This window comes from Puma concolor, chromosome A2 (assembly GCF_028749965.1).
Source record: "Puma concolor isolate L17-30 chromosome A2, mPumCon1.1.hap2, whole genome shotgun sequence".
Classification (NCBI taxonomy): domain Eukaryota; kingdom Metazoa; phylum Chordata; class Mammalia; order Carnivora; family Felidae; genus Puma; species Puma concolor.
The window spans coordinates 15,609,070-15,624,573 of NC_141668.1; the positions used below are offsets into that span (position 1 = coordinate 15,609,070).

Sequence of the window (15,504 nt, forward strand, 5' to 3'; positions counted from 1 at the left end):
TTCCCTGTTCTGAACTCACATGTCAGGCAGCAATGGACCACACCCTTGTGACAAATTTCGAATTGTTACCTTTTAACTTGTCATGAGATTGCAAAGTGTTTGTCAATACCCTGAAGGTGGGGCCCCTGCCCTTTACTTCTGAATCCGATAGCGCTCAGCACAGTACAATACAGACAACAGATGCTCAACCACTACTAAAAGAATGAGGTATTAAAATCCAAGTTAGCCCAATAATACAACAGACACAAGAGTAATATGTACATTCCTCTTTATTTAATACAACACATAACACATACAAAAAGAAAAAACACTCATGTAAAAGGTCCTGTCACAAAGGATAGACAGGAAACATCTACACGGAATCAAATAAGGCTCCTGCTTTAAAACAGGGATTTGCTAACTATACCTGGAATATGAGCAAGGCTGTTGCAACAAAAAAAAAAAAAAAAAAAAAAAAAAAAATTTTTTTCCCTGCACTGAAGGCGTATATCCACGGGGCTGATTTTCTCAATTCACAGATCCACATTTAGGAATGTTTAAGCCCTCTCACATGTCCAGAATTCATCAGGGTTTTATGAAATGTGTGATTATTTTTTGGTTACGAAATTTACCTGTCCTTCTTTCTTCTTAGAAAATAGTGACAAGAGCTCTCTGAAAACTACAGACCGACAAGCCACCCAGAGTTTGGAAAGCTTTGCCACGGAAGTTCAAAGGGTGTGCAGAACCGAGAATGCAAAGGCAAGGTGGCAGTGGGAAGAAGAGTTTAGCTTCTGAGTCATTTCCTGGTGGCCCGCGTCCAATCAAGCACTGGGAAAGACAAAATGGAAACACCTGGGCTCAGTGCAGGGTCGGTAGCAGCAGTTTGGCCATATTCCTGCTCTCCTCAGAGCCGGAAATTAAACAAGCACCAGTTCGTCTCAAAAGAGCCTTATACAAACACACACACATACATACCCACACCCATTCACATGTCATCACCACCCCCTTTTATTTAAATTTATTATTTTTTTTACTAAAATAATACAAAAAAGGGAGACAGGTATATTTACAAAAATCCATGGCTGGTACAGTACATAATTTTTAAGACACACTAAATGCTACAATCTTTCAGGTCCTGAGATTATTACAAATATCAACTCAAAGCTGTGTTCAGGTCCAGTTTTAAAGGAGGAAAAAAAAAATCCCCAAATATTAAGTCACACACTTATTTAAAATACAGTATATCCCTTCAAGTGAGCAAAAACGCACCTCCCTACAAACAAACGCGATACAGTAATCAGTGCCTTTCACCCAGAGGAGCAGCAATTCTTTAGGCTCCTTCCTTCAAGATCGGTTGTGAAACATGTTGGCATCTCTACCAAGTGCGGAGGCGGCTAAGGTAAGAGGAAGATATGTACCTGGAGGGAAGTTCCTCTACAGAGTGAACGTTCACTGTATCAATAAGTCCTGTTTCTTCCTTCTGTTACCAAACTAAGTCTCTCCCTTATCAAAATGCATACCACAAGTGTTGGAAATATGTGCTTACGCAGACTAAAAATCAGAATCTTTATTTCCAATCAGTTATAGCAAATAGGTCTGCAGTTCCGCTATAATTTTACAACTGCGAATAAACTTTCTTGCTTGTAATGAAAGAGAGAAAACACCCATCACTTAGTTACCTTGGTAGACTTTGATTAACATATTGTTTGGGGCACAAAATTTTCACCAGCCAGAGATTTCATTTCCTTTTCTTTTAAGCTTGACAACGTTTAGTGAGCAAAACACAAAGGCAAGCCCCAGATTACATACTCTTCTTAAGAACAGTTTGATATTTTGATACTTTCTATAATATAATTTTTCAACGACAGCCAACAAAAGGACAGTACAAAGCTTGAATCTTTTCTATGGCTGGCCATAGGTCAGAGGAAATTATCTGTAGGTTGCAAACCTGCCTCTACTGGTGGAAGGGCACCTTACTTATCAGAAGGTCTCAGACGGGATATGTAATTAATTATGTAGGCATAGCCAGGATTTAAAAAGTTGGCCATCTTTGGCCAATTTTCTAAACTCACTATATAAAAACAGCAATACTTTTATCAGCTGAGAGTAACTTCTTTGTCTTTTAATGCCCCTTGCCCAAACCGGGGTCATCCTTGGTAAATTTGCAGGTATGGGAAAGAAAAATCCTATGTGCTGCCACAGGGCACGTCAACCCTGCAAACAGCACACGACAGCCAAAAATGAGAAAAGTTTATGGTTGCGAGGACAGAAGATACAAGGTAGGTAAGACCTGACAAATTAAAGGCAGGTTGTCACACAGAAAAACATGCCAAGTGGCTGGTCTTCGTTACTGCTGACTCTGAAATGTGCTTGGGGGTAGGTGGAGCTGTTAACTTCAAAAACAGAAGTATTTCCAAGTTATCTTGAGGAATAGTTACCTTTTTTGTATTTCAATTCGGTTTCCATTAGTGCTCTATTACAAAATATTTTAAAACTAGATTTAAGGTAAAATAGAATTATATTATTATTAGCAAAATGGGAGAAAATAATGGGCAGAGTCTTCTGAGGAACATTAAAACTGGCAAGAACTTATATGGCCTGTGTGACTCAGACCTTTGCAAAAGTAGGTTTATTCCAGGGGCAGTATGAAAATAAGCAAGGAAGAGTATTAGGAGAAATAAGAGCCCTTAATAAAAGTCTGCATCTTTTTTGAATAACCTTGAAAAGTATCAAGAGGAGGCCATGAATTACAGCTACCACACTGTGTAGTAGGAGAGTAATCTAGTTTTTAATACAAGGGAGAAGAGAAAAAAAAAAAATTCCAGTCACCAGTGATGATTCCGAATCCTGGAAATACAGACCCCCTTAATTATACTACCGAGATTTCTGGAAGTATTCTTGACCTGTTTGGGAAACAGTTCAGAAAACTGCTAACCTATTCTAAATAGAAATAGGTAAGAAAGACTGAGAAGTGCAAGAATTACAGTATGAGGAAATTAAATAAAGGTCACAAATAGCTACTTTCAAGCAAACAGTACTTTGGGAGTATCTGAGAAAAATGTCATTTACTGTCAAGTTGTTCAAAGACAGTCTGATTAAACTCCTCTGAGTTCCTGTCTGAGTCTGTGCTAGGATATAAACAGTCTCCTGGACGATGCCTGTACTATAGTCTTCCCTTCTGAATTCAGTGGAGACACAGGAAAGATGGGCCAGGTGAGTGAGAAAAGGAGGTGAAAGTCTAACCTTTCTGCTCCAGACTCTTGACAACATGCAAGTGATATTCTGGTGTAGCAACTAGCTGATGAAATGGTTAACTTAAGAGCTCAAACTAGAGGTAAGAAGAATGAGGAAAGAAGGAATTCAACATTAAATATTCAAAGCTATTTTTAATCAGAGTCTGACCAACTGTTCAGCTCTATAAACCTGAACACTGTGCCACAGAATCTAAAACGTTCTCAGAACTGAACACTGGGACTATTTTATCTTAACAACCCAAAGACACTCCATGATTCTAACTACAGTTTTGCACCAGTAAAAGGATCTGTACTTAAGTTTTTGAATATAAAGTTCACATTTTAGGATAGAGGAACACACAAAATATCTCTGTGTTATGCTTCTGTTAATTTTCCCTAGAGGAACAAACACACATTCAACAAAACCCTTATGCCTTATTTCTTTGGGTAGAAGTCATTTAACATCTATTATCTGAAGCATGGAAAAAGAGGGAAATGTGGAAAACAAAGAGTACGTTTATCTGCATAGCTGATATTTAGAGGTTACTAACTAAGGCCTTATCTGGAAAAAGCAGTAAACAACCAAAAAGTGATTTTTAAGGAAAAACATCCTATCACTAGATATTAAATGGGCCTTGGCCAGTTGTGGGAATTAACCCAGATGCTCGGTCTGCTTGGGCATGGTGCTTTCTCTTGACTCACTTGAGCTGGATGATTTCTTCCTTACGGTCTACATTCTCCTTCCTGACCCTGAATCTGTGCTATAATTTAATTCTGCACACACTCTCTAATAATTGTTGCTTAGCATTTAGCCCTAACTAAAAATGCAGCATCCATTTTTTCCCGTTGTTGCTGTTGTTTGAAACGATAAAGGAAAATTGTAAGCATCACTACTTAATATGCCAGGAGGGAAAGTGGGATAAAATGATCTTCGTTTCTTCCTTAGAGATGAGCAAACACCGGTTTCCTTCCACCCCCACCCTTCCCACCCGTGTCCCAGCTAAGAAGTGAATCCTGCCTCCCCTCTCCCCATTCTTCTGTAACCTGAGTGGCAGATGACTCCGCCTCCGTCGTGGGTGGAAGGAGTCTGAATTACACAGAGGTCGCCGGGCTAACGGTACACCCAGCTGACTGCGTGTAGCGCCTGCTCCTTCAGGGCAAAGCCAGAGAAGCCAGTAGTGACATGAACAGTACGCAATCTCTGATTTACAAGAATGAGGAGTTGTCCATTCCTGCTTAGAAGCTAAAAGCTTAGCTTTCCATCACCAAACAAGTGCTCTAAGGAAAGCAGACTGAGAAGATGGAAAAGTGAGACGGAAAAAACTTTCAGGATCATTTATCAACTTCAGTAGCCAATCACCCAACCTTTACCTAGCTGCAGCTCCACGGCCTTGGCAAAAATCACACGTGTATTAACACCATAAAAGGCTAAAAAAGAAAATCTACTTACAATTAAGCAACTTAGTGTTATTCCCCCTCCCCACTTATTAACCTGAAACTAACCATTTTCATCCCACCACAAATATGTTTAAATAGTATGCATCTAAATTAGAATTCCAGTGATTCTCCTTTAAACTTAAAAATCATACGGTGCTTTTTATACCCATCATGGGGACACATTTTTTAGCCTCTGCGGGAAGATGGTGATACTTTTTAAATCTATAGGACATTTTAGAAAAACTCAAAGTATTTTTGAAATAGTAAAGTCTCTGATATCCCTGGGAGGTAGGTGAATATTATTATACCCAATTTTCGAATGGGTAGTCTGAGGCACGAAGGTTAAATGATATTCCCCCTGTTAAATATAGTAATTCAAGAATGACTCGCCTGAACTGAGGCTGCCAGACACGCGCTGTGCTCTCAGGTAGCGCTACCAGGAGCCGCTGCTTTCCTGTTCGCCACCCGTCTCCTCTTCCCAATTAAAATGTCTTTAAAAGGGGGCACTTATTAGAGATATTTGTACTGGGCTTTGAGGATTGGTTCAACTTAGTCTCCCTTAATGTATCATACCTGTTTTTAACAAGAAACAGATGAATCTTAGATACTGAAAATTAGGCCAGTTTGTTCAAGGGAGAAATCTAAATAACCATAAAATCAGAGTAAGTCAAATGTAATTATCTGGCAAATAAAAAGAAAACTGAAGATCTCTCAAGAATGCTATAGGTTATATGAGTGTTTACATGAGTATCTGAAGTCTTTCTGAGTCTATTAACCTTTTCACAGATATGCAGCTATATGAATTCTTCAAAAATAATTTCCCAGAGAAAAATCTGATGCACGTTTAATGTTGACAAAGTTGCCATCTTTGTTCAAAACTTATTCAGATACAACACCAAGCTTCTGACTCTAGCTGCCCATGTCTTTAGTCTTGCCTGCCATAACTTGATAAGTGCTCCTTATCAACTTGACCCACAAAAGACTGTTATTCCAATGCTTTCTCCAATAGTACTCATGCCAAGTTTGAAGGGCACAGAGCAGTGGGTTACATCCAGGATGGTCAATGAGTCCACTAAATTTATTTTACTTGAAATAAATGACTTATTATATTTAGGTATTTTTGTTAACTTCTACAAACAGATACTCAAAGGGGGAAGATAGCATCTTGTATAAAGACAGTTTCCCAATCTACCCATTTGAATTGACTAAAACAATGGAATAAACAAGCCAGAAGTTTTGCAAACACTGAAAGGAGTGTGTTTGGAAAGGATGCGATGGTACAGCAGCTACTAGTTATACACACACACACACACACACACACACACACACACACACACATATATATGTATATGTATATATATGTATATATATGGGTATGTATATTACATATGTATACATATATATGTATGTATGTATCTTATACATATATCCTTATACTTATAAAACAAAAAAAGGAAGAATAATATTACAGCATGACATGATGTTGGCAAGTATGAGATTCTTCCTCCTGAATCCCCTGACTTATTAGCCTGTACTTTAGGGTATCTGAGAACACTTTCAAGAGGGGGAAAAAGAAAGAAAAAAAAGGCACTTAACGAAGACAAAGGCCTGAACTGAGCGTGTTTTAGAGGAATAAGCATTTTACCAGAGCTAAGAAATGATTTACAGAGAGTTAAACTTTTCCCCTTAAATTTTATAAAATAAAATTGCAGAACATGTTTGTAATCATTTACCTACTACTGCATTTTTCTTCTGCTTATTACAAAAGCAAAAAACATAACAGAACAATCATACATGCACAAGAGAAAGTAAAAGTGCCCCTTTTGAGAACATATGGTCAGCAGAAACTATAGTGCTGAAGCACAAGGGAAAGTTCTCAAGTTTGGCCTGATTATAGATTTTTCTCACTCTTCTATTTCTAATTTAAAACAAAGCAAAACAAAACATCAACGAACCAAAAAGGCAAACATAAATTCAAAACCTAAGTGATAATAAAAAGAATACAGGGACCAACCAGTGTGCTTTTACGGTACACTCCTAAAATAAAGTATCCTAACTCTATACATGGGTCAAGTTATATGACAAAACCTCCTAGAAATGAAGAACTGTAAATTAGATTAAAATCGACCAATACAGGCAAAGTTCATGTTACAAATGTAGCAGCAAATATGATAGATAACTGGAGTTCTAAGAGATGATCCCAAGGGACATAGAGTTCTCACAATCAATGGCAGTTTGATTAACAGCAGAATTTCCATTTCAGAAAACGTCTTGAACCAAGTAGAGGTGGAAAGGGGAGTGGTAAGGGCAACCGGAACAGACTTGACCTGTCTGCCCTTTCCAACCCTGGGTAGTAAACAATTTAGATCTGCTTTGGAGGGGGTGGGGTGAGGTGGGGTGGGTGGGTGGGGATCCTGGGTTAAAAATCTTTCCCAATAAGTTGTTTTCAAACAGGTGTCAAACCCACAGTATCCAAACATGTATGCGCCCGGTTCTTCCTCCTACCTCGGTGATGCAATACACCCTATTCAACTTCTAGGATATAAAAAAATGTAATTTGGGCTAACAACATCCATCAAAGGGGTGGCAGGCATGACAGAATGTACTAACACAATCCTCTGATTTCCTCAGAATATCGGGATTTTGTGACCTCAGATTAACTTCACTTCTTTTTCCAAAACGTTTTTCTTCAGGCTGTTTTAAAACCATGATTTCTTTTACACTTGGATTTGAGAAGCATGTGAGAAAGAATTAGAATTGAGTTATAGTGGAATTATTGCTTGCATTGACTTTGGAGGCTCTGAATGAGCTTGACACTTTGCTCCCAAACAGTCTCCAACTGAGGCTCAGCACTGCCATCTCTGAAGACAACTCTGCTGACCGTTATTGCTTGTGAATACTGAGGATTAACTTGTATGTACAGTAACAGCTTATACATCAGTGAAGGCAATTTAAAATACACGACAGTTGAAAACAAAACAGCTTAATTTTCCTGAATCAAGAATCCCGCTGAGTGGGACATAATTAAGTGTGCTGATTATTTTTGCATTGGGATGTTGCTAATGCTCTTCAGAAATACACATTGCTCTATATCCTTTCCAATTACTCACCGTTTTAAAAAATAACACAATTTGACTTTTAAGTGCAAAAATACAGTATGAGTCACAAGTCTCTGTGCTAAAAAATAACCAATTTATATGGTTGCATTTAGTAAGAAAAACTGTAAAGACAGGCACCCATAAAGTATGGACACCATTTTCAATGTTATGATCTAGAAAAGAAACAGTTCTGTATTTACATCTAGGAGCTCTCTGGTCATACTTATCTATTAAGAAATATAAAGATGTTTGTTTCATTTGTACAACATAAAAGGGTCGTCTTGATTGAAATGGACGAAAGTTAGTGAAAATGTGGTGGGGGGCTGGGGGGGGACCAGGTAGCAGTCCTCAAGGAATCAAGAGTGAAGAGAACAGAATATCATCTCCATATACATGGACTTTTCAGAGCCAAGAGCCTTCAGATAATTTTAATGGTTAGTTATAAAATAATACTTGGGGGAAGAATTGATAATCCTGTTCTTCTCTAATGACAACCAAGAATTGTCAGGGATCTTCACATAGCATGATTCAGAACTGATGGATTTAAGAAACCGAAATTATTCCCTGACTTACATTAGTAATGAATTTATATATAAATAAATCTTCATATGCACACAGATGAACACGTACACAATTATCAGCAGGAAGAGAGATTAGTATGCACTGTGACTTCTCTCCTGGTGTGGGAAGTAAAACAAAGGCTATTGCTTCCCAAAGGAAAACTCCCATAGAGTATTAGCAAAGACTTCTTTTTCCAAATTAGATAAAAGCAACAGGTATACTACACTCGAATAACTCAAGAATTGGGTAAACTTCCCTAATTTAAAAAACCAAACAACCTTTAATTAAACATATTTGATTCAAGTCAAGCCTCGCTGCAACATCCCAATATCCTTCCAACTGGGGTTGATACAACATTCTTATGTTTTACTGGTAAACTAAATTCTTAGGGGCAAGTAATTATATCAGTGATTCCTTTGAAATAATCCTTTCCCCTTACTGTAAAAAGTTCTTGGAACTAAAGCTTTCAGTTACTTATTAACTTGTTGCTATGAAGCAAGCCAATGTGACTTTGAAGTCAAAATATAGGTATGCAGATCTGAACAGATCCGTGGTAATTTATTCACAGTCCTATAGGCTATTTGGGACTTGTGCTTGTAAAAGGAAAAAAGGGCCAGGTTAATACACTTATTTGAAGAAATGTAAGGGTATAGGGTGACTTGTAATGAAAAAGGATGCAAATCTTGCTACTATCAATTTCATGCTGTTTTTTAGGTTAGTCTATTGTTATAAATGGATCAAGCTTACACCAATCATGGGTATAGTTTGAAAACATTCAGAAGCCTAAATAGGGAGAAAAGGAGACAAGACCAAAGGTGAGGGGAAAAAAAAAAAAATCAAATCAAATATATTCAAAAAGAACCATAAATTTCTCCCTTAACATCCTTTGTTGAGTATGTATTTGCATAAGGAAGCTATAAGAACTAAGCAGTTTTGTTATCCCGTTATCTGCAGCTTTACTCACATATCAATATTCTCAGTAAATATTAATAAAGCTTTAAGATCCCAAATGCTCCAAATCAATTTCACTACACTGGATATAGGGAGTAAAAATACACTGTGATTGTTATAAAAAATAATCCCTTATACACATAATGATCCTAATGTAATTCCTCCCTTTAAAATACTATCTTAAAAATTCCAAAAATATATATATGCCATTTGAATGACCAACGAAGAGGCATGTGTAGTACACACTCACGCCTGTCTCTGTCAACAATTAAGAATCACCTGAAGTACCACTAGCTACAAGACCAGGAGAAGTTGTGAACCGAGGTGCGGCTGGGGAAGTTTACAGTTCAGGGTGTTGGGCCTGCAGGGGCTAGGAGCACCGAAGTCGCAGCCCTACGTCAAAGATCCCCATTTCTGAAGAGTCACATTTTAACATCAAGAATGGAAGTAAGAATTAACCAGTCAATACCAGATGCACAAATCACCTGAAGGAGAGTTAAGTACCTGCTTCTGAATGGAAGATGAAATTGACCCTTTTACAAAAAGGGGACATCTAAGTTTGTCTGTTAAGAGCAACAGGCTCAATTTCTTCGCTTTTAAAAATCTTGATGATTTAATAATATGTATCACTGTGCTAAAATAACTTTCCTGAAACATCTTTAGTCCACTGATTTACATGGGGGGTTGCTACACACTGGAGAAGATTCAAGTTTGTTCAGGACTTGTGAGAGTACAGTATTTCCTCAGCTACTGTCTGGATCAAACACAGGGTCATTAATTTTGTTGTGTGGCAAATTTGCTGCATAGTCCACTCAGATAAACATGATTGTTACTCCTGACAAACTGGCCTAATTCCAGATAGACTGCCTTTTATTATGCGATTATGTCTACAAGTGTTCAGATCCAACCCCCAGGATGGATGGAGTTTACCCAAATCCTCAGATTCCTTCTTTCTCCCCCGGGGAAAAAAATCAAATTTGTACTTCTGTGGGTTTGACAACTGAGTCTCTTTCAAGTCAGTTAATATGGTCACTTTGTCTTTCTTTAGAGGAGACCACAGGTCACTAACTTTGCACAAAAGCATTTCTTCCTCCTGCACCTGGCTTGACTCAAGTAATGTTCTCTTTTCTTTTTTCCTCCTCACCACAGTGCTTGGGACGAGAGAATGTAAACATCGACAGAACAGCAGCCCTATGACCACATGAGTACTTTCCCATCAGGTAGATTCCATCAGCCAGCTGAGTGTCTCATCTCCATTGCTCGCTGGGAAGTCACTGAGATTTCCGTGGTAATTTAGTGTCCCCTTTACTTTGGCCTCCATCTGAGAAAAGAGATGTTTAATTGGGCTGTGTCGGTGTGTTATAAAAATACATATTAAAAGCAAACAAAGCAATGAGAACAATTAATGTTTAATTTCCACGCGAAATGACACTGCTAAAAAAGATAACCTTTAATAATTTACATGCTATGCATGGCATTACAGAGGTTGAGAAACATAAGATAACTCAACAAAAAAGATCCTCTTAAGTCAAATGGCTGTAGTTCGATTGGTTTTCAGCTGAAATACTATTATTATCCACCTCAGAACCCACTGTGTCAAATGCTATGAGGATCACAAAGGAACATAAAAGACATAATCCCCACCTTCAAGGAACCTACCACATCTTTTGATCCCTTTAGAAGACTAAGTCAATTTCATTTTCTTGCAAGTGAAATTAAATTCCTTGCCATGACATAGCATTTGATAATTAATTCTCGATTATTTATGTAAATAAATGGGATACACTGGTAGTGAAAAATCCAGCTGAGTCTTTGTTTTGGTCCTAACCTGGCAAAAGTTGTAAGTGATACGAAAGTCTGCTAACTGGGAACAACGGTTTCTAGTTTTACATGTGTGTTTTGTTTTGTTTTTTAATGTTCACTTATTTTTCAGAGAGAGAGGGAGGGAGGGAGGGAGGGAGAGAGAGAGAGAGAGAGAGAGAGAGAGAGTGCGAGCAGGGGAAGGGCAGAGAGAGAGGGAGATACAGAATCCGAAGCAGGCTGTAGGCTCTGAGCTGTCAGCACAGAACCTGACGCGGGGCTCGAACTCAAAACCATGAGATCATGACCTGAGTCAAAGTCAGACGCTCAACCGACTGAGCCACCCAGGTGCTCCTTACATATGGTTTTTAACTTTTAATTGGGAAAATGTTGATTATTGTATGTATTTATTTATACACTGATTTATTTCTTAAATTTTAGTTAGTTGATCACTCTATTTAAAATGGACAAGACTAGGGGCGCCTGGGTGGCGCAGTCGGTTAAGCGTCCGACTTCAGCCAGGTCACGATCTCGCGGTCCGTGAGTTCGAGTCCCGCGTTGGGCTCTGGGCTGATGGCTCGGAGCCTGGAGCCTGTTTCCGATTCTGTGTCTCCCTCTCTCTCTCTGCCCCTCCCCCGTTCATGCTCTGTCTCTCTCTGTCCCAAAAATAAATAAAAAACGTTGAAAAAATAAATAAATAAATAAAAATAAAATGGGCAAGACTAGAACCCAGTGACCTTAAGAGCCAACAAAATACAGAGAAAGTTTAACAAGGTACTGCCTTAGCAAGGACAATGAAGCCTCCCACTCCTAAGCCTGAGAGAAAAAGGCAGGGGGAGGCATGAATGGCAGAGACACACAGGTGAAAAGGAACAAATTGCCGTATTACAAGATCAACCTTAAGGCTGGAGGAGACCATATGTCACACTGCTAGGTTCATTCACGTGGTATCTAAATTACTCTGGTAAAACATAAAACAAAAAACTGCCTCTATTGAAGAAACTGCCTCTGTTGTATCAATGAGAGAGGATGATTGTTTCAAAAGCTGTATAAATAGGACACTATTAAAATAACTTTGGTGACAACATCTAAGGAATTGGTTTTTCCATTCATAATGAGATATTATGTACTTGTGTTTGCAGAGAGAATGATGTGACCTAAGGTATGATTAAATTCATAAAATGGCAAGGAAGGATTGTGCTCAAAGCAGCTTTGGGAAACTACAAAATAAAATACTCATATTAACTGGACTGTGAGATTGTCTAGACCAAGGTTTGGCCCAAGGGCCAAATGTGGCCCACCACTACTTTAAAAAGTTTTATAGGAACCCAGCCACACTCATGCTACATATTTATCTATGGCTGTTTTCGCACTAGAATGGCGGAGTTGAGTAGTTGTGATAGAGACTACATGGCCTGCAAAGCTGAAAATATTTACTGTTGAGGCCTTTACAGAAAAAGTTTGTATTATATATAAAATGAATATAGAGAAGTTATATTCATTCTCTCAAGGAGCTTGATCTTATGAAGCATGAGATCATGACCTGAGCTGAAACCAAGAGCCAGACACTTAACCAACTGAGCCACGCAGGTGTCCCTCAAAGATCATTTTATTTATTTTTTTAAGTTTATTTATTTATTTCTTTATTGAGAGAGAGAGAGAGGAAGAAAGAGAGGGACAGAGAAAATGAGCAGGGAAGGGGCAGAAAGAGACGGGGACAGAGGATCTGAAGCAGGCTCTGTGCTGACAGCAGAGAGCCCAACACAGGGCTCAAACTTACAAACTGTGAGATCACGACCTGAGCTGAAGTCGGATGCTTAACTGACTGAGCCACCCAGGTGCCCCTTCAAAGATCATGTTAAATGCAGTGGCCAAAAAGAACAGTGAGATCCCAGTCAACCTGCAAAGTTAAGAGGCCAGTTGAACACTTATTTCTGTTCAAAAGATCCTGAAAATGGCCTTCAAGAATAGTATCAGCAGTCTACTGAGGTCGACTGCTGTTGAAAGCAATAACCTAGAGGTCAATGTTATGTCCAATGTCCACTATCTAATTTCAGAGTGATCTAGTTGGGCTGCAAGTGTGTAACGCATACAGTTTGGAGGGTATTAACTGAATTACTGCTAAAAGGCAGAAAAGGTACCAAGTCAGACTTCCCAGATTTGTATCTCAGATCACTTACTACTGTATCATCTTGGGCAAGTTGCTTATCTCTAATTCAGTTTCCTGATCTATAACAATGGGGATTGTTACCAGCACACTCACAGGTGTTGTAAGGATTAAATTAGCTAATACATGTCAGTAGTCACAAGACTAACTGGCACTTAGTAAACCTTCAAAATGTGAACTATTGCAACTACTGGACGTGACTTTTGTACACTGTTTTATGAATCCTCTTCTTCGTTATCATTTCAATATAACAAATACCTTCAACATGTTTTCTTCAGGGGCGTATGGGTGGCTCGGTGGGTTCAATGTTCTACTCTTGGTTTCGGCTCAGGTCATGATCTCACGTTCCTGAGATCAAGCCCCATGCTGGGCACCGTGCTGGGTGTGGAACTTGCTTAAGATTCTCTCTGTTCCCCTCTCTTTGCCCCTCTCCCACTCGTGCTATTCTGCTCTCAAAAATTTTTTTTCTCCACATGTAACAAAAGGTCTCTTTACCGATTTCCTCTCCTTACAAGGAGTTTGTTGCTAATGAGGATTCAGTCATGTGAAATCTGTTTTTTCCAACTTTTGTCATCCCATTTAGTTTCCAGAGATGTTTAATCCAATCTATATAAATCTATATAAATATTATGAGATGAAAAAAATAGGTGGCTTTCTTACCATTGAATGTTTGCTGTAAATGTGTAGGCAGAGGTGAGTGGGAAAGTGTTGCTGCATGCTGAGCTCCTGGCTGTAAACCCTTTAGTAAATCTGGGAGAAAAACAGAATTGTCAGTGATCTTCTTCAATCTAACACTTAAGCACTCTTAGATAAAAAATGAAAATAGTTTAATTTATATAACGTTAAGCATAGCCCCTGATTTCAAAGTCCTCCTTAGAGTACATACATTGAAAAAATGTACATATATAAATACGTACATGCAAATAACTCAGCAAATTTGACTGCCTCATAAATTTCATTAAGACAGCAATGTGGTATAGATGGTTCATTTAAGAACTGTAAATAAATTCTGAGTCCACCAATTTGATTTATTCTATATAAATGAAATTAAACTGCATTTCTTAAAGAAAATTCTGTAATCTTCACTAACTCCAAATGGACTACTCTCAATCAGTATAAATTCATGAGTTTTCCCGTTCCGTCAAACTACGTAGGCAAGTAACTAAAAGAGCCCCACTTACTCTGAGTTAGGCTATGGTGGAAAGCGGCTGAGGTAGATCCCGAGGTGGTTGTCACTCCAGCTGTGTCCGTTCCAAAGCCAAGTAGCTCCAAGGGAAACTGGAAGGGCATGGTCACTGGAACAAGGCCACCCAGCATCCCAAAAGGAGTCACATTTTGATTTGTTACAGACAAAGGTGATGTCATGAGAGTCAGAGGTGAGGCATTAGCCAATAATGATGCTCCTGCTGTGGACTGCAGAAACCAGGGGTCAAAATACATAAGAAATCAAATCTTTAACCTGAATTGATTTATTGTATTTAATATCCTCATGGGCGCAAGACTGTGTCCTAACTCTACTCTAACAGAAACTTCATGAGACAGAAAATAAAGACCGAGGTGAAAAGTATATTTCTAAGAGCTACCATATTGGTTTTGGAAATAATTCTCTACTCAGCTCTTCATCACCAGTTTAGATTCCTTGACTTATTTTAATGTCTATATTAACATGTCTTTCTCACCTCAGACTTCTACTTTTGCTTCTAAACCCTAGATCTGAGCCACTCACTAGCCATTAATTTCATTCAATTTCAATATGATCTTTGAAAATGACTGGTAATTTCATTGTTTTACCACCTTCCTGACACAATCCCCATGGTTATTGTTCCAGACTAGGATTCTCTCAGAGCCCCTAATGTAATACCATCTGCTTTCATCATAAAGCCTTAAAGAAATGAGGCCATCCCAGATGTTCTTCCTCATCATTAGCCTTACCTGTCTCTTCTCCAAGCCTAACCATCTGACCATGCCATGAATCCCACCTATGCAGAACTTTCTGGTACAAATATCTAGTATTACGCCTTTCCCCATGTTTCCTCTGCTTTGTCACATACAGAATCCTCATGTTTTTGTTTTTTTGTTTTTGTTCTGTTTTGTTTATAACCACAGCTATCCCTGGCTCTTCCTCAACCCCTAGAAACAACCTGACTTATTTGTACTCCTTTTGTTATCAAATTTACTAAATGATACCCTCCATTTCCATATTATTTAGTTTCTCCTTAACCCCTGAAAGCTGGTTTCCATTTTCACTACTTTTCTCAACTTAAGACTCCTTAAGGTA

At 38.5% G+C, this 15,504-nt stretch overlaps 1 protein-coding gene across 4 annotated transcripts in view; it reads right to left on the reverse strand.

The window, feature by feature from the left end:
- UBN2 (ubinuclein 2) overlaps positions 1 to 15,504 on the reverse strand; it is a 90,981-nt gene that overhangs the window by 11,437 nt on the left and 64,040 nt on the right. For 3 of the 4 annotated variants that reach the window (XM_086688921.1, XM_086688931.1, XM_086688915.1), the window contains 4 exons: positions 14,408 to 14,639; positions 13,887 to 13,976; positions 10,404 to 10,580; positions 252 to 807 (listed from right to left, as the gene is read on the reverse strand). The exons of the other annotated variant lie outside the window; for it this stretch is intronic. In XM_086688921.1, the coding sequence (XP_086545047.1) occupies positions 10,531 to 10,580; positions 13,887 to 13,976; positions 14,408 to 14,639 (372 nt within the window). In that variant the 3' untranslated portion in view covers positions 252 to 807; positions 10,404 to 10,530. Of the gene's footprint in view, positions 1 to 251; positions 808 to 10,403; positions 10,581 to 13,886; positions 13,977 to 14,407; positions 14,640 to 15,504 lie in introns of those variants that run through there. 4 annotated transcript variants of the gene reach the window in all.